General features: G+C 34.4%; 1 protein-coding gene and 1 pseudogene across 5 annotated transcripts; both read right to left on the reverse strand.

The window, feature by feature from the left end:
- Nucleotides 1-1,919: 1,919 nt before the first annotated feature.
- Nucleotides 1,920-19,530, reverse strand: LOC142613112 (serine/threonine-protein phosphatase 7 long form homolog). 5 transcript variants are annotated; one of them, XM_075785313.1, is made up of 8 exons: nt 19,401-19,530; nt 13,614-13,795; nt 12,093-12,723; nt 4,664-4,764; nt 3,761-4,535; nt 3,563-3,650; nt 3,026-3,439; nt 1,920-2,178 (listed from the first exon to the last, which is right to left on the reverse strand). In XM_075785313.1, exons 5-8 carry the CDS (start codon nt 3,805-3,807, stop codon nt 2,152-2,154), a joined length of 576 nt encoding a protein of 191 aa, XP_075641428.1. In that variant the 5' UTR covers nt 3,808-4,535; nt 4,664-4,764; nt 12,093-12,723; nt 13,614-13,795; nt 19,401-19,530; the 3' UTR covers nt 1,920-2,151. The 5 variants fall into 5 exon arrangements, 4 of the variants coding, with proteins under 4 accessions (XP_075641428.1, XP_075641425.1, XP_075641426.1 ...); XM_075785310.1 differs by lacking the exon at nt 1,920-2,178 and having other exon boundaries at nt 2,518-3,439; XR_012840233.1 differs by lacking the exons at nt 12,093-12,723; nt 13,614-13,795; nt 19,401-19,530 and adding an exon at nt 6,533-6,833.
- On the reverse strand, nt 16,570-19,828 carry LOC142613111 (receptor-like protein EIX2; annotated as a pseudogene).
- Nucleotides 19,829-20,441: the final 613 nt, after the last annotated feature.

Raw genomic sequence — 20,441 nt, forward strand, 5'->3', positions numbered from 1 at the left:
GATAAGTAAAACAAATACACAAGTTTTATTTCTACACAATATCAACATCCCAAAATATAAAACAAAATCATAAACGACTTATTGGATAGCTCATTTGACAAAGAATAAAAACATATAAGAAATTTACAATCTTGAAAATTAATTTTTTAATCTATTATCAATTGTGGTTGTCACTCTATTTCAATTTGAGATATGCATTAAAATTTGATTGTTTACTTATTTATATATGGTCTCTTTTATGAATATCATATCATTGTTAAGCAACACACTCTAGAAAATATCATAATTTATTTTGAAAAACCTTTTATTTTGGACATAAATTGTTCAAAAATAGATCTAAACATTCATAATTTATGCTAATTTGATACTTTGGCTTCACTATTTTCACATTTGTGAATGTTTCTCATACATGTTTACAATTTTAAATTTATGTTTTTAATTCTACTGTAACTAGATTATTTTGACATGTACTTTGCTATTTGATATTTAAAAATCTTTATTTATTACAGAATACTCAGCCATTCATTTTTCAAATAATTTGCATGTAGTTATGTAAATGTCCCAATTATTTCCTTAAAGCTCGCAACAAACAATTAAACCAATATTGTCTTAATTTTTTTTACCAAAAAAAAAAGTTAAAAAATGGTTCGGGTTCAGTTTAGGTCGCGGGTCGGGTTGACTCATAAAAAATACGGGTTGGGTCACGGGTCAATCCGTTTTTACTTCGGGTAAAAAAAAATCGGGTTTGAGTTGGGTATTTTTCAGGATGGGTCGGGTTGGGTCAGAAAATTTTGATCCATTTTGCTATGTCTAATACTATAGTTGTATAGTCAACTATTATGTAAAGACACAAAATTTTACAAATTATGTTTAGTACATCACTAGCATATGGATCCACAACTAACACATTTTTTAATGTACACCAACCGTAATTGGCCAACTCAATGGCTGTAAGCAATGTTTTAAATTACTTATTCCTAATTCATATTAATACTAAGCCTTGTTTTGATAATTAGGATTGAATTTGGGCCCACACTTTACAAAATGATGCCTAGGTCAGAGATAATCTTCTTTAAGGATCTTGAATGCTATCATTTTAGGCCAAATCGGCCCAATACCACCTTTTTAAAAAAAATTTAGGAAAAAAACACTGTTTCGGAAGTAATTGGGTAAATACCACTTTTTCCAGTACTCGAGCTCACTAAACTCGAGTACTAGATTTTATACTTCCACCGTGGCATGCCAGCATGAAATCTCTATTAAAAAATGCCACTTAGTACTTGAGTTTGGTGGATTTGAGTACTGTATAATCTGGTACCCGAGTTTGGTGGACTTGGGTACTGTATAATCTGGTACCCGAGTTTAGTGGACTTGGGTACCAATCTGGATTGGCCGCCAGCTTTTGATGGGATAATGCCATTTGATACTCAAGTTTCATGTACTCGAGTACTGTTAACAGTACCTGAGTTCTTGAAGCTCGAGTACCAATCTGGATTGGCCCGAATTTGTTGAGTCATGTCGATTAATACTCGAGTTTCACGAAACTGTCTCCATCAACTTGATTTTTTACAGTATTATTAGTAAGCTCCTGCTCCTTTATATCCTCATTATTTGCACCTGACAATTTCTGCTTTTGGCACCGGTGAGGAATGTAACTATGAACAACTGATTTGATATCTATCACAAATGAAAAAACTAGATTTTAAACTTCTCAACAAGTGCAGGCATTTGAATGTCATGTCCAAACAAAAGAGAGAAATTTCACGGCAATTACATTACAAAAGGAATGAGCCCATTCATTGTTGCCAAACAACATAACAAACTAGCAAAATATATGCAATATTCTTGCCAAATTACCCAGATAAAGCCACAGAATGTGATATAACTATGACTTTGTTCCTTAGCGTCTGACATCTCAGCATCCTCATAAAAGTAAATAAATAAACTTTAAACAAGCTTCTTAAATTGAAAAATGGGAATTTTGTATTTCGTATGGCTTTATCGATATAATAACATAATTACACAACACTCAAAATGTTGAGCTCCACTTTAGCCATTCAACTCTAATTTTCAGCATCCCAACTATTTTCCCCTTTCAAGCTTAATGGCAATACACGACAAGAATGATCACTTCTGTTTATGTTCCGACTACTAATCACAACCGTTCCCCGACCGTCTCTTGAAAAAATAAGACTCAAATCAGTGTTGAATTAAGCATGTCTTTACTTAACAAGTACCTCAAGATGTTAAAAAAAAACATTAAAAAAGAATGAAAAGTGGCACAATGATTTTTAGAATCATGTCTGCAAAAACATTAGGCAAGGATAAGATGTGGCATTGTAATTGAACAAGGAGAAGTCCAAGTCAAATCATGCACCTTTTTTTAAGCGGATAAAAACAAATCTATTAAAAAAATGAGGATGAAGCTATAATATACGGAAACATTAATTATAAAGTTTCAATATCTTATGCTCAAGGTATCCAGCTCAAGCTGACTTGTATGTAAATTTATAAAATGGTTTCAACTAAATAGGAATAACTGAAAACACAGCTTGATTGCGAAGGCACAAAATACAAGTTGGAGAAGAGTCTTGAATCCTAATAGGGCACAGAAGGAGAGTAACCATTTACAGAACATTCAATGAAACTTCTGTATTACAAATGTAAAGTTAAAAGGATAAATAATAAGAAGTAAAGCAGGAAACTGAGACAAACTTCCCCAGCCAAGGAAAAGCCTTATCCACAAAATGCAAAGGAATAGTCAACATGTTTTAAGTGTATTATTAGAATATGATTGCTGGGACAACACTAAGCCTACCTATCAGTTCCAACAACTATGAAAATCAGTCAATGATTTGAGCATTTCAATTGACATTGTGATACCTTATTTTCTGTCAACTAAGGAGCCAAGGAGAGTGTCATTATGAAAGTACATCAAAAAGCTATATTTATAGGGATGCAGATCCACACAAGCACAAGCAACAAATATTTCATCTAATATTGAAATTACTCTCCAAATCAGTACCTGCGAGAGGAAAGCTTTTCGGATTCCATAGTTAGAATCAATATCCAATCGCCCTCCTTTACCAACGGGAATAGCTTGTCTATATCTACAATATCCTACAGTTGTATTCCCATGAAAGGGCGGTGCTTCGGCAATTGTGGCATGCGCAACCCATCTAGCAATATGAGTGGCATGTTCTTGAACCCAATTTTTTTCGTGCTTGCCTTGGAGTGTTATCTTGTGAAGTTCAATTGAAGTATCAACATTGTTCGGTACGCCTTGCTTCATCCCAAACTGTCGAAGAACACATTCGGGGTGATGGCCTTCAACCACCCAAAAATGTATGAGCTGCACGATGGACCTCCATATGTGTTGGCTTGCCGTACAATATGCGGGCAGGGAACCCAAATAATCTCTATATGGCTCCCAGACAATCTACAATGATCCAACAAATGCAAACAACCATATTAACAATATATGTGTAACGAATGTGTAAAAAATGTGTAACAAATCTGACCAATACATGCCAAAGTGGTTCCCACTTGTAAGGCACGATACCTGATTTGGCCGGAGTGAAGCAAGCGACACACGATAGGCGCGTAGGACATGCATTGGATGGTCAGTTGTTATCTTAGCCCATTTCCATCTACCAAACAACACAGACATAACCTTCATATTAGTTACTTACATAATTCTCATGCGAAAAAAATTAATGCGGAAATGTAAAATGATAACGAAGTTGAAGATCCTACATACCTGACAGCAAGTGGACCTGGGGGCAGTGCCTGGTGTGGATGCCTCATCACAGGACATATTTGTGGAAACCTTGCCCACGCCCATGCCCACAACTACACTAATAGCAGTGCACCACCAATTTGCTTGGCTGTCTTCTCTGATGCCTTACAGAGGTGTCTATATAGCCAACTTAGTGTTGCACTACCCCAACTATAATTCTTTCCATTGCTGATTGGATTGAAAAATTGTAGATACATGATTGAGAGCCATTCGCCAGACTTGTCCATAAACAATATACTACCCAACATTTGGAGTATGTAAAACCAAGCATACTGTTGCACATGCACCTCAGTGGCGTCAGCAAGAAGAGGGTTGCGAAACTGCTCCTCCAGCCATTTGGCTTTTATCCTCAGCCCTTCCAACACTGCAGTGTTCTTTTTTGTACCAACTGGTCTGTCCGGTGAAGGGGAGTACTTAGCAATTCCATGTAAAAGTCACACCAGTTGTCCATATGGGTAAATCCTACCACCGGCAAGTCATGTACAAGTACCCCCATGATGACCTCTATGTCTTGTGGCGTGATGGTCATCTCACCGTGGGGCAAGTGGAATGAGTGCGTCTCTAGCCTCCATCTCTCCACTAAGGCCGTGATCAGTGCATGGTCAAGGTCCATATGTGGGACCTGAAGTAGCCCATCTAACCCCGCATCTGTGATATAAGTGGCAATCCGTGGATCTAACCCACCATCAAACAGACCTTTATCTCGGTGACGACAAGTCAGAACACTTGGCACTTCCTGCAAACAAAGCAGCTTAGTATTAATAATAGCATTCACTAACCACGTAATAATTACACTTCAAACATAACGCCCAAAATCTTTCTACTACATAGGTATTGACTACGATTTTCAACACAAGTGCATACCTCGCCTACCAAAGGAGCATCCCAAAGCAAACTTGAACGATGCATAGGTTGCCTCATCAAGACAGTCCCTATAGAGGGTCCTGCTCGATGTGGGTCCATTCCTGGCATAAATTAAAGGTGATTAATGGCCCATTAGCATATTCATCAAATACCCATAAGCTAAATCAAAATGATAGCATCTCACTAATTTTTTTATTTGTTTTTATATCAATAATTTTTTTATGACCTTTAAGAGGGGAAATGCTATTGTTGAGGGTGGCTCAAGTATAATTTTACTGAACCAAATTGCTAAAGTCAGTACCTATATATACATGTTCTCTTTCTTCATCCCTTTGTTTTGTTTTAAGTTATATTTAATATTTAGTTGTATTTTAAAGTTAGTATTGGAATTTGTATATCAATGAATATGAATATACCAATTGTTTGATTAATTGCAAAATATAAACAATAGGCTATATATATATATATAAAATAAATAATGACCAATAATTATTATGACCAAAAACAAAAGCTAATCTTTGTGCTAAAAAAGAATGGAAACAATGGTTTAAGTTTCTTACAACAAAACAACCAATTAATTATAAAATGCAAGCAAATATCTCATTCTCAATTTCTTTTGTTGCTTCATTTCAATCTAAACACATGAGCATAGATTTTTTTTTTTTATAAAATTTTTAAAATAGCAAGTTTGCAACCCATCCACCTCCCTAATCATAATGCATGAAAGAATGAAACATTCATTAGATTTAAAATAATCAATATAGATGTATTAGGGTATACTTTAAAATAAAAAGAATGATGGTATAGTGGTCCCTACATTCATGTATTCCCAGAAATAAGATTATTTGAAATACTTTGGTCAAATGAATTGAGCTATAGATGAAATTATGCCGACCAAAACATCCATCCTTACTAAATTTTAAAAAGAATGTTAGCATATTAAGGTTATGGTTGTAATGTAGGAGATCCATTGCCCAATAGGAATCAAGACTAAATACACTATAATTAGCATATCTCAATCACTATGGAGAAAAATCTTTGCAATTTATTGTGCAGGTCATTATAGTGATTCCCATTAACATTCTAGTTAGTATAATTCATCCAATGACAATATAACTAGGAGTTAGAGCAACGACAATAGTTGGGACACCCACAGTATTGAAAAAAATTATAAAAAATTATCAATTTTTTCCTTCCAAGTATATCATCCAGCCAAATAGCCAACAAAGCACTAGCTATGGCACCACCTAGCATTGTGGATATGATCAATTTTTGAAACCATTGACACTCATCAATGGTTGGAAAATCTTGGCACATGTAAAATAGCGCTACTAAGATTACACCTATAATCATGAAATGTGTGTAATTTATTTTTATGAGATTCTGCCTACAATTAATCATGGAATACATTTATACATGTTTGACTTCAAATTAGTTTTTCTCAACTCTACTCATTATAATTTTTTCTCTATCATATAAGATAGGAGGAAATTTAAGAATAAAATTTTGGTATGGAAATATTGATTATCTTAAACAAATTATTGTTATTTATATGTTTATTAACATGTTTAGTATATAGTAAGTGCAAAAATTTACTCCAAAGTAGAGATTGGGTTTAATGCCACCTCTTAATTTGTACTATGAGCTACTGAGATTAATTTGATACAACCCCTCCCAAATCATAGTGCATGAAAGAAATGAAAATTCATCAACTTTAAAGACATTGGTACAAAAGCATTAGGGTAGAGTTTCAAATGAAAAGAATGATAGAACATTGCTCCTCACATTCACTTATTTCATAATTAGATTACATAATTAAATTCACAATTTTCTAACTTAAAAACTCATGGAAAGAACAAAAAAAATTACCAAAATTGCTAATATTTGAGTGCGAGAACGCCGCCGATGAGATGCGCTTGTCTCCGGTGGAGTGGGTGCAAGGGCGCCGGCGATGAAATGGGTTTGAGAGTGCGAGGTCGTCGGCGATGAAATGGGTTTGAGAGTGCGAGGTCGCCGGCAATGAAATGGGTTCGAGAGTGCGAGGTCACCGGCGATGAAATGGGTTTAAGAGTGCGTGGTCGCCGGCTCCAAATGGGTTTGGGTTTGTACGTTTTGGGTGTGGAGAGTGAGAGTGTGTCTGGTGAGTGAGAAATGAGAGATTAGATTTGAACTTTCACCGGTTTTAGTGAGCAATACTTGAGTTTCATGTACTCAAGTACTGTTCACAATACCCGAGTACATGAAACTCGAGTATAATGGGCATCATATACACCCAAAGATGGTTGCCAATCCAGATTGGTACTCGAGTTTCAAGAACTTGGGTATCTTTAACAGTACTCGAGTACATGAAACTCGAGTATCAAATGGCATTATCCCATCACAAGCTGGCGGCCATTCCAAATTGGTACCCGAGTTTAGTGGACTCGAGTACCAGATTATACAGTACTCAAGTGCACCAAACTCAAATACTAAGTGACATTTTTTAATAGAGATTCCATGCTGGCATGCCACGGTGGAAGTATAAAATCTAGTACTCGAGTTTAGTGAGCTCGAGTACTAGAAAAAGTGGTATTTCTCCAATTACTTCCGAAACAGTGTTTTTTGCCTAAATTTTTTTTAAAAAGATGGTATTGGGCCGATTTGGCCATCATTTTAGTATGAAGGCCCAATAGTCCGGTGGACCCAAAAAATAAATTTTTAAGGAAGAAAAAAAAGATTCATTTAGAATAATAAATAAAAAGCATAAATAATCTTCCATACTTCAAAGAAGGAAATCCTAACTATTTATATAATATAAATTCTAATAAACATTGAATACTAGACGTGTATTGATCAATGAGTAGTTACAGTCCAAGTCTACCTTCTTATATCAGACTTGGATACTACCCCCAGATTATCAGCTAATTAAGCTAACCAACCCAACTATCAATTGCTAACTTGTCATACTAGTCACTCACAGCCTCGATGTTCCTATACAACCCACACAATACAATTTGTACAGATTCCTAAAAGGAAACTAAGGCGAGAGAGGCACAAGAATTATGAAAGATACAGACAAGGTGAAGCAATAATTAAGGAAGAATTATGTTAAAAGGAAACTTCCCATCATCCCCCTGGTTCTAAAGACTATTTATAGGAAGCATTCAATCCTTTAAGAGATGAAATAACACAGTCCTACTTCTACTAGAGAATGGAAATCAACCTAATTATGGGGAAAAAATAAATCCCAACTGAACTAAGGAAAAGAAAATTATGGTCCAACTACAAAAGCATAAAATAGTGGGATATCTTGGAATCATGCAAGAAAACTCAGTTTCAAGTTTATTTAATTAAGATATCTCTATTAACTTCTAGTTTTTATTTTTTCTGTAGTCCACCTTCTCTCCTATACACTAGTTATAATTAAAGAGAGCAATAATTTGAGATAAAGTAGTGGCGGTGATATGAAAATCATCAAATAAAGACTTACTTCTCTTTCTTACTTCCATTGCATCTCTGCACCATCCTCTAGCATAAACTTACCTCCAGTTATTTCACTTCCAATCCAACCATGTGTTGCAATTTTTATTCAAACATCATCTTTTACTTCAAATCTCAGTGTCTGATAGAAGTTTACAAAAGCTGCCTTTGCAGCCTAGTGGTTCAATTTTCAAAACACCAAAAGAAGAAGAAAACCAGTAAGTGCTGTCATTTATTAAGGGAAAATGGCATCCAGTGAGATGGAAGAGGGCAAAACAAAGAAAATGCAAAGGAGAAATCAAATTGACCTCATAAACTTGTGTTGTATGTGTGTGTGTGTGTGTGTAACCGTGTGCATATGATACCGATTGGTTTTGATAAAATCTATTATGACAAAGTTAGGAAGACCATGAAATTGAATCATCATATTCATTCTTCTAAGACATTTCTAGCTATGAGTTAATGACGTGCAGATTTTCTCCTTATTATGGTGTTGTATAAACAGTGAAGCTTACACTAAGGTCATGCATAATTTTTATTCTGATTTTATCGTCTGCATAATATGGTAAATTTATCCCGTCAGAATCCTTTTTTATTTTAATAATAATTGCAGACTCGCACGATGCATGAGAATAAATAATTATTTTGTATTGTAATATAATGTATAATTTTTACTCTAAAATTTTTTCAAGATAATTTGTTCTCTGTAAATATTAAACAATTTCTATTTGGTCTTTTCTCAAAAAAAAAAAAAATTCTATTCGATCCAATTAGGTCTACTTCAGTTCAATTTGGTCAACTCGGTCAATTTTGACCCCCCTTCAGTTCATTTTAGACTAATTGAGCCTTAAATTGATTCTTTTTGTAGGTTTTATTTTTTATTTCAGATCAAAATTTCATTTTTTTTCTTGATTTTTGGGTTGAGAAGCATGAAATTTTATCATATTTAGGCTAAACACTTTAGTTTTGAGTTAAAAAATACAAAGAAAATACTAATATAGACATTAGAAATTAGAAATATGAGCCTTAAAAATGCAATAAAAATTATAAATAATTAAAGTGTTATTCAGTCCACATTAGTTCTATTCAGTCTATTCAGTCCTCTTTGCTCCAATTTGGTCCTATATAGTCCATTCTATCCTCTCAAATTAAATTCGGTCCATTCAGTCGAATTCAGTCTACTTCGGTCCATTCAGGTAAAATTGGACCTATTCGGTCCACATTGGTCCTATTCAGTTAATTCTGTCTACTTTGGTTCTATTTGGTCCTATTCGGTCCATACTACCCACTTTGATCCACTTTAGTCCTATTCAGAACATTCGTTCCACTCTGCTTTTATTCGGTCCAATCTGTCCACATTGGTCCTATTCGGTCCACCTTGTTCCTATTTGGTCCTATGTCCATTTGGTCCATTCGGGTCATATTGGTTCATTTTGGTCCACCTCAATCTATTTTTGTGCACTTACATCATGAGAAAGCACATGTTTGGGTTGAAGGCACCTAATATAAATCCAAATTTATTAAAAAAAAAATTCAAACTCATAATATCTAAAATTTTAAACATAGCATTTGTTGTGTATATCGTTCAATGCACTAATTAATTAAAATTCATATGTAATATGGAAAACATATCCACTTGTCAAAACTATGGTTTCTAAGACCATATTTTTATAATATAATATAATATAAATGATTTTCTAACATCATGTTCAATTTAAGTTCTTACTTGGCTAATGTTTGGTTGCCATTGACCAAAATTTTCATATTAATACTATAGCTTGAATTGTGAGTGATGGCATGTTTTTTGCTCGATTCATGTAATTTTCCGATTTCATACTTTCATGTACTTCTTATGTTTGTTTCCATAGTGATTTAGAGATTAATGGATGCTTGGAATGACAATTCCGTATTTCGAAATTCATAATTTACCATTTTTGAATTTGTTTTTTTATTCAGGAAAGATACTTCATCAATATTTGAAGGTTGTAGCTGCCATACATGCCAGAACCATAGAAAAGCATACATTAATCACCTACTCAATGTTCACGTAATGATGGCTTAGACCTAATAGAAACGTACAAGTTTTCATTGGTCCCGATAATAATGATAATAATTCCTATTGTTGTAGTAATAATAATAATCCTGTTTAGTTTATTATTATTATTTTTAAATCATAACCCTGTCCTTGATGTTGCAGACATTACACACATCATTTTTTGAGATTCTTCAACACAATAAGAGAATAAATTTAAGGCAGGAAACTTTGAGCAGTTTCACAGACAGTTTAATGAGGAACTCAAATGTAAATAGGAGGGATTGAATCCTAGATATTAATAAGCGAAGGGCTTCTAATTACATTTCTATTGGAGTCTAGTTTTGTCATAATCTTGTCCTTGATGTTGCAAACATTTCAAACGTCATTTTTTTGAGATTCTTCTGCACAATAAGGCAGCAAACTTAGAGCACTTTCACAGTAATCTACGCTTTTTTTTCCCTCTTCTCATTGCAAATTAAATTGGAGCTTCATTGCATAAGTTGGAGTTCATAAAGAAAATGTTGAGAACCAGTAAGAAGATGGAATCTAGGAAGGTTGCTTCAAGGGGACCTGGGCCTCCATAGCCGAGAGAGAGAGAGAGATTTGCACAATTGCAGTATATTCATCAATGAGTAGTTACAGTCCAAGTGTACCTTCTTATATTAGACTTAGATACTAACTAACCCCCAGATTATCAGCTAAGTAAGCTAACCAACCCAACCAACAATTGCTAACCAACCCAACCAACAATTGCTAACTTGTCATACCAGTCAATCACAGCCTCAATGTTACTATAGAACCCACACACAATGCAATTTGTATAGATTCCAAACAGAAAACTAAGGCAAGAGAAGCACAAGAATTATGAAAGATAGAGACAAGATGAAGCTATAATTAAGGAAGACTTATGTTAAAAGGAAACTTAACTAGTTCATGGCAGGCTACAACAAATGCTTATGATTAAATAGGCTTTTTAGACAAAACAAGCCATCAATGCTTAGCTCAAATAATTTTTTTGCCTTTGTTTATTTTCTCAAATAATTAACAATGGTGATCATTTAAACATCACCATAGAAAGAAGTGGATTATTGTTTTCGGTATGATTTTCATGTATGCTACGGCCATACTTCTTTGAGGATTCTAAATAGGACCTTCAAAGTTCATTAACTACAAACTTTCTTACAAGTGGGAGAAAGCATGCCACAGGACACCATTGAACTGACTTGTAGGTTGCAAGTTTCATGCTCATTTTCGTATGTTCAAACAGGTTACAAGACATGCTTTCGTATTACAAAGGCCTTTAGCCAAAGCAAAGCTTACTATTCACATCCCACTTCTTATAGATTTGAGATACCTTTTTTGAATTTTCAGTTAAGAAACTGCATACCAGTAGCAGATAGATGCCTAGGAACATGCAAATGTAATATCAAATGTCATTCTGGCAAAGGTGCAAAACTGGGTTGAGCTGTAGTACTTTTGCAAACATAATGAAGGAACCAACATAGCCTAGCCCGGTGATGGGTTCAACCATCACTGTTCCTCACACAACCTTTGGTTTCACAAACATCTTCTTCTTTCGTCCAACCCCCCCCCCCCCCCTGTGAATTAGAATCTATTCATCACAAACAATTACATCAGTATTAATTAATAAAGTATAACATTTTGTGTCCTAAACATATTTTTGTTTTTTTTAGATGAATGGGAATTTATTACTTAAAAACAATTACAGTAGTATCAAGACAAGCAGACTACCAAAGAATCAAAACCATACAAAGATCATTATAAAAAAAAAGGGATAAAATACTACAAATAATAGGACAACATATCATCAAAAGAAAACGGAAGAATATACCAATCCAACTGTTAAGACTTAAGAATCAGATAGTCTCCTATTTATCAAAAAATAAAAAAAGAATTAGATAGTCTCCATCTAACCTTTATTTCTAGATGAATCCTCGATATGCCTGCTTGATGCCAGTCTCCATCTAACCTTTAAGACAATAATCTTGAAGATAGTTTCTTCATCTTTAGATTGTTACCATGCCATTGAGTGTTTTCCCAATCCAACTGTGATATAAATGAGCAATCCAAGCAACTTTAAGAATGAGAACAACAAAGTTCTTTTGCCTTTTAGAACTCCAATTGCCCAAGCTAACTCTGCATCCCAAGTACCAGGTTTTCTAGGAATGGAACAAAGCTTAATAGTTACTCCCAAATATGTTTTAATATCCAAGCGAATAGAGACTATGATCTCTACTTTCTCCATCTTCTAAAAATGCAATGAAGTACACCATCTTGGTAAATCCCATTGCAGCCACCAATCCCTAGTGGATAATCCTATTCTTAATAGCTAGCCAGTAGCCAAGCAGTGAAACTATGCTTGTGAATAGATTCAGAAAACTACAGAAGCTTGCACTACTAAATTTTCGGTAGAGTAACTCCAATAGCACTCCATATTTCCTAAAATTCGAATATTACAGATTTTGCAAGTTCTGAAGTGACATTTTCTTCTGCACTCTTAATTTCTTATCAATGTTTCACCTTAGTATACTGCCAATTTAGTTACCTACAATATGCCAATTTTGTTTCTTCAATGAATGTACCATTTCATCCTCATCACTAAAAAAAGAAAAAAGAAAAAGAAAAAGAAAAAGAGGAACCACAACATAGCAATCATCCAGCCAAAGATAATTAAGTACTATTCCCATATTCAGTAAGACGTATGAGAAATTGTCCACCTAAATAGGAGTCTGAAAATTTATAAAACTTTCACATGGCAAATAGCTAGTAAGTGTCCCTTACAATGCCTTTTCACTACTGCCCCTCAGATAGGTGACCTGATATTAAATGAATAACATTTCTCTAAATAAATGAATCATCCAATTTTAAATATCCCAAAATTAAAGGAAAGCACTGCTGAGAGACATGTTATTTTGAAGAAAATTAACTATTATTTGGAAGACGAAAACAAAAGTGTCAAAGTAATCTTACAACTATATAAAAATATTGTGTACATTTTATGAACATTTCAAGAAAAAAAGGTAGAAAAACTTGAAAATCAGGATCCAAGGTAAGTTTATTTATTTCTTTGAGATTTAAGAAAATAACTCTGAGAATATTCTCCTCAAACATTGAAGGCCAAATTTGGCAGGGGATAAGTAGAGTTTAGAGACCCACTATTTTGTAGCCTAGGCTTCCTTCTTAGAAATTTGATATAAACAACATGTATAGTTTGCATAGTCATTACAATCTTGAATCGTTTTCGTTGAGAGTTTACAAAGTGATCACTAAAAGAGATTTTAAAGAGAGCTAGATGAACCCTTAGCTCATCTATGGGGGTAATATATCAACTTTTATTTTCAAAGTACACAAAACAAAGGTATATATGCTCCATACAAATATGGGATAATAAAAGACTCTTAAAAAGTGCTAGAGAAAAGAAGTATATTGGAGCACCTTGGTATATGTCCCAAGGCTATTATTGGAAAAAATCCAATACCAAAAGACAAGCAAGTTGCCATATTTTTGGACAAGTGTCATTTCAACCATCCAGCTTAGTACAAATCCCTCTCCAGCTTGGTACAATTCCCTCTGAACCTATTCCAGTCTAGATCAAGGAGCCCACAATGTGTGTAGTTCTGCAACGAAAAAGGTACAATTGTGAAGAAGCTATTGTTGTTCAAGCACAGGGGTTCAAGCTTATATAAGGGAGCCAATGAGTTGTGATTGTGAATCACATCTGAAAGGTTATTGTTCCCAATTTAATTGGGTCAAAATAGCTAATGCATCTAGCATTGATGAAATTCTCTTGAAAGAGATTTATCTGATATGTCAAGAACTATTGTTGTAGACCATTGATACATTTAGAGCTCAATCAACAAGTTCATAATAAAGTTCCAGAACCAGTTTAGAATTGTCTGAAATTCCTATTTGTGAGATGTCTAACTGCATAAGATTTCTGTATTGGTAATGATGCAGGGAATTGTGGACCAATTGGACAAGCACTCACTGCAATGGCATTGAGTTCAAAAGTAGGATCCCCACTGGGGCTTACATTCATGACAATCGGGTGTGAAAATGTAAGGTCCATGAGTTAAACAATTTTTCAAGAGATTTAGGATGGGGCCACAGAAGTTGTCATATATAGAATAAAAGATATGCAAGATGCCTATAATGGCCTAAGAAATCTGGGATTTGCCCAGACAGCTGATTGTTGGACAGAAAAAAGTTTAACATTGCAAAAAGATTTAGTTTGGCACTCGGTAATTGGTGTTGTAGATTACTAGAGTCTAGGACTGGTATGAAAGTCTATTGTGCCACTGAAATGATTCATAGAAAGATTAGCCAAGAGCTTCGTAGCTCAATTGACACCTCATGATGTTTCCAACAAAGACATCCGAGGTTCAAATCCCCCTCTCCCATTTTCAAAACTATTATAAAAAAAATTAAAAAAAGATTCATAGAAAGATTAAGCTCTTCAAGGGATAGACAATTAACATTTACAGGGACTGACGAACGTCATGAAGTTGGCATTGAGATAACCATAATGTTAAAAGAGAAGGGAGCTGATTCATTACCAACACTTGCATAAAAATATTGCATAGAAAAAAGATGAGAAACCAACACTAGACTATTCATATAAAGATCATTTTCTTGTAGATTAAAAAAGCAAAGCTGTGATAGATTTCTAAGCTCCTGAGAAATGAATACTCCAAATCCTGCAAATGAGAGGTCAAGAAGTCTAAGTCTCTCCAAGTAACCAAAATAATTAACTCAATTTATTTATTTGTTCTAGCTCCAATAAAAAGGATTAATCTTGCCACCCAACAGTAATCTATATTTATCAGAAGAATATTAATTCCTAGAAGGAGGTCAATCCAATTTCCACTTACATTCGCATGTTAGAGTCCAATCCATCTTCAGCAATCTTGAACAGACAAAGACAAGAGCCCGTTTAAAGGACTTCTACCAGCTTTGAAACTTAAAAAGGGCTTGATTTTATTTCTCATTGCAAGTTAGATTGGAGCTTGCATAGGCTGGAATTGTAGGGATTACAGAGAAAACAATGGCAAGAGAAGCACACAAATTGTGAAAGATACAGATACGATGAAGCAATAAGTAAGGAAGAATTGTGTTCAAAGGAACCTATACACATTTAATAGTAGGCAACAACACAAGCATATGGTTAAATAGGTTATTTAGCCAAAACTGGCCATTGATGCTTAACTAACAAATAATGTTTATGTCTTTGTTCATTTACTCTAGTAGTGATCATTTAAATATCACCTTAGAAAGAAGTGGACTACTGTTTATGATTTGATTTTCTCACCACATGAGAATTTTCATGTATGCTTTTTTAATAAGTAAATTTTCATGTATACTAGGGTCATGCTTCTTTGTATACTTTAAAATAGGACCTTAATGTATACTACAGACTTTCTTGCAAGTGGGAGAAAGTATTCCACTGGACACTATTGAACTTGACTTGCAAGTTGCATGTTCATCTTCAATATGATGTTTGAGAAATTGTGCACCTATATAGAGAACCAAAAATCTATAAGACTTCCATTGATATGACCAATCCCAATTAAGTTTCCAAATCCCCTTGCAATACCTTTCAGTGTTGGCCCTTTGAAAGCATAACCATGACTCTTAAAAAATGCACTATCCAGTTATAAATATCCTGAAACTCAAGGAAAGCACTGCTGAAAGGAGAAAGTTATAGTAAATTAAATATCATTCGGGAGACCTGAGTAAACAGAAGCATAGCAGTTGACTTACTACCTTATCAAAATATTGTATACATTTAATTAACATTTCAAGAAAAACAAAAAAGCTAAAAAACTTTAAATTCAAGATCCAAGGCAGTTTTTATTTATTTCTTTAAGAATATCAGAAACAATTCTCCTCTGACATCAAAGGCCAGATTTGGCAGGGGAGGAATGGTAAACTTTAGAGAGCCACCATTTCATAGCCTAGGATTCCTTCTTAAAAACCAGTTGTAAGGGATGAAACTAATAGCCTTGAAATTTGTTAAAAAAACATGATTATTTTTTCAAGTTATGCACAATTTTGTTGTTCTTCATTGAGACTTTACAAAGTGATCGCTAGGAGATTCTAAAGAGAGCTAGCAAGATAGCCGGATCCCAGATGAACATTGGGAATAGATCAATTTTTTTTTTTTTTTTAAGTAACAAAAACAAAGCCTAGGTGTCAATTCAAGGTATAGTATACTAATTTTATTGAATCCATTGCTTGTCTAAACTAAAATTTGATTTTATAATATTAATCTACAGGGATTAAGTGAAACAACAAATTGGATTGCCTTTAACGTTCATAGGAAGAAACACCATATTCAGATATGCCAATGGAGTGTATTAACTAACACAAAGATATTATAGACACATCCAAATATTGATTAACATGATCGCATAACATTTGCACTAAATATGAAGAATCATACAACATGTACTTACAATGAAACAACACCCTAAAGCTTGTGCCCATGTGATCTAGACATCATCAAAATATTGATTTAACATGATCAAATGACATTTGTACTAAATATGAAGAATCTTACAACATTTAATTAAAATGAAACAACATCCTTAAGATTGTACCACATATGATCTAAGAATTGAAAGTACATAATTCTCCACTGCTTGTTCAATAATAAAGGACCACATACACTCCAAAACCCAACCACAAAGCCGAGTGCCATGCTCACATAGAACCAATCAACTTCAAGTCCACCAATTTTTTTACTACTTATGTTTTCATTGTTGGGTTTTACACCATTTGTAGTACAATTAACAGTAAGGGGTGGTCCACAAAGTTTGTTTCCAACATAACTGGATGGATTGAGGCTTTGTAGCTGAGTGCTCAAAGGGATTTTCCCAGTCAAATTGTTGTTTGACAAGTTCAAATAATTTAAAAATGTCAAACTTGACATGCTTGAGGGAATTTGACCCGAAAGTTGGTTCAAAGAGAAGTCTATAGATTCCAAAGATCCCATAGCACCTATATTCTCAGGAATACTTCCAATTAAGAAATTATATGACAAATTCAACGATTGTAGCCCTTGAAGACTAGTAACTTCTTTGGGGATCTCTCCTGATAAATTGTTCTTGAAGAAGTCTATGCTTTTTATCAGTTGAAGAATGGTGCTATACTCTAGAATGTTCCCCTTTATAACTAGAAATGCACTTTCAAGAGGAAGAATTGCACCATTATAATGAGATATATTATAAGAATTCAAGTGGTCATTTAAAATATTATTTGTGGCCATGGCACTAAAATTTTTAACACAACTAGGTATGCTTCCAGACAGCTTATTATGTGAAAGGTCCAGTATCTGGAGTGAAGTTAGAGCGCATAATTCTTTTGGTATGTGACCATGGAAATAGTTTGAGCGAAGGCTAAGAATCATCAAGCTCGTACATCTATGCCCAATCCATGAAGGTATGTTTCCAGCAAACCTATTTTCAGCAACATCAATAATTACCAACACTTCACAATTTTTCAAAGATGATGGTAATTTTCTAGAGAATGTGTTGTTGTATAGGTGCAAAGATTTAAGATTAGTCAAAGACCCCATGGATGCTGGAATACTACCACTGAAATTGTTGTTCCTCAAATTCAAGACCCTCAAGTTGTTCCAATTCATCAAACAATCAGGTATTATTCCTGATAAAAGATTTTTTTCAAGATTGAGATATTGTATTATTTTGGGCTCATTCACCTTGAAACAAAAAAAGTGAGAAATAGATCTAGAGAATGAATTGTTAGAAAGATCTAGCACATACACTTTAGAGGATATACAAGGTAACGGACCTTTGAAATGGTTTGAACTTAAATCAATCACTGTAGCAGACAAAATCATGGGACTTTTTGGAATTTCTCCATGGATTAGATTGTGGGAGAGATTTAGATAGTAGAACTGTGAAGACAAGTTCCAAAATGAAGGAGGAACCACATCTGAAATCCTTGTATCAGAAATGTCTAACAACTGTAGATGCCTTTGTGAACAAAGCCATAAGGGAAATTTTGGCCCTAAATTCCATGATTGCAAGTATAAATCCTCAAGCTAAAAAGGAGGAACCCAATTTTGACTTACTTTTAAAGTCAGTTGGTTTCCAGATGCAAAAAGTATCCTCAAACTGGTTAAATTGGAAAAATGAACTTCAGACACAACACCTTTCAACATATTAGAATCAATATGTAAAGTCTCAAGTTTGGAAAGCTGTCCAAAACTTTGAGGGATTGTTCCGTTGAATTGATTGTCTGAAAAATCTAGGTATGTCAAAGATGAAAGATTTGATAGAGACACTGGAATTGGACCTAATATTGAATTATTCCTAAGAGAAAGCTGTACTAGTTTTTTAAATTGCCCAAGTACATCAGTTAAATGACCAGAAAGTCGAGCATGTCTTAATCTTAAGGTCTCTAGTCTATACAACCTTGATAAAATTTCTAAGATCTTAGATACCTCTTGATTCAATCTGTTGGATGGCAAGTCAATTGTAATACTAACAGCAGATGTTAGGTTTCCAATGGCACTGGAGATTGTACCCTGCAAATTATTGCTGCCAAGGTTGAGAAACTCAAGACGACTAAAACTATACAACCAATTGGGAATTGAAGAGTTGAAATTGTTCCAAGATAGATCGAGGTGACTAAGAGAAGTCATGTTTTGGAGATCAACAGGGATTGGACCTTGAAAGTGATTGTCAGATAGATCTAGAGAAACAAGATTACGAAGTCCAAAGATCCATGATGGGATCAAAGTGTTCTCTAAATAGTTCCTTGAAAGATCCAGGGTGAGAAGAGATGAAAAGTTAATGGTGGGAGTCGGTGGAATGAAAGGCCTAAGTAGGCAATTGGACAACCGTAAGTCTAACAAGGAAGGGAGTGTGTTTATGACTTGAACCCAATCAGAGGCTTTGCTAAGATTAACATAACTCATATCGAGATGTTGTAGCAAAGGAAGACCAGAAAGCCATTCAAGGTTATTCACATATAAACCATAAACTTCGTAACTTTCGAGATTGAGAAAGTGCAAATTGGAGAGATTTCCTAGTTGATGAGGTATGAGTCCCACAAATCCCGCATTAGAGAGATTAAGATGGGTTAAACTCTTCATTAAACCGAGAAAGGAGGGAATAACAGTAGAAGTGAAATTATTGAAGCTGAGGTCAAAGTAATTCAAATGCTTCAAATCAAGCAGAGAAGGATTTAGCTTACCACCAAGCACTGACGGCGCATAATAGCTTGTAAGATTGAGTTGGTGGACGTGAGCAGTGAGGTTGTGGCAGACAACACCCTCCCATAGACAACAATCCCCATGGGCAGTCCAAGAGGAGAGCCGGTTTAAAGGATCAATAAGATGTTGCTTGAAGTTGAGAAGAGCCTGTCGCTCGGTATCGATGCAACGAAGCTCAGAAAGTCCGGCGCAGGAAAAGAAGAAGAGGAAATTAGGAAGAAAGAGAAAGGCAAGGAAAAGGAATGAAACGGGTCTGAAGGAAGCCTCCATTATGAGATGAGATTGATAGAATTAGAAGTAGATAGTTGTGAAAATAATAGTAGTAATTGGTGGGTAATTTATAGGAGAGTGATGATGAGGAGGGTCTAGTGCAAATCAGTTTGTTTCAGCTCTCTCTTTCTCTCTGTTTGCTTTTGTTTTTTTGTTTTACGCTTATAAAATTCTACCCATCATTATCTCCAACCAGGCGTATGACTGGTCGTAGTCAAAAGTCCAGCATTGACTGACTTTAGTAAGTACTAATAAGTAATAGGGCCCTCCATTAGTCAATCTTGATAGGCATTGCTTACCTGCCCATATAGAAATTTCATATCAATTACCTTACCTGCCCATATAGAAATTTCATTAGTCAATCTTTTTTTTTCTTTTTTTTTTTGAAAGCAATTTCATTGGTCATTCTTGATAGGCATTGCTCGTAACTTTTATAAAAATTTAGGAATGATTAAATTGAGTTTTTTTGGGATGGGTGGGAGCAATAAATTTTAATGGAATAAAGTGCTTTCTTGATTTATATCAGAAAAAATAATTGAGAAACTTTTGTTTTTTTGATAAAACATATTGAGAATTGAGAAGCACCTATAGTATGCTAAATTACATATTAAAAAATGATAAAAGTTAGTCTGGAGTTTAGCTTGATTTTATGGCTTTTTTGGCCAAAAAAAAAATTCTATTATTTTTTTATTATTACAAATTATGGTAAAAATCTTATTGGGGAATAGCCTCTCTTTATAAACATTATTTTA

Source organism: Castanea sativa, chromosome 10 (assembly GCF_040712315.1).
Source record: "Castanea sativa cultivar Marrone di Chiusa Pesio chromosome 10, ASM4071231v1".
Classification (NCBI taxonomy): Eukaryota; Viridiplantae; Streptophyta; class Magnoliopsida; order Fagales; family Fagaceae; genus Castanea; species Castanea sativa.

Coding starts and splice junctions, on each gene's coding strand:
- LOC142613112 (XM_075785310.1), bottom strand. CDS start 3,807: ATGAGGCATCCACACCAGGCACTGCCCCCAGGTCCACTTGCTGTCAG. Junction 3,651..3,760: donor CCAGGTCCACTTGCTGTCAG/GTATGTAGGATC, acceptor GTTGTTTGGTAG/ATGGAAATGGGCTAAGATAA. Junction 3,440..3,562: donor CTTCACTCCGGCCAAATCAG/GTATCGTGCCTT, acceptor GGATCATTGTAG/ATTGTCTGGGAGCCATATAG.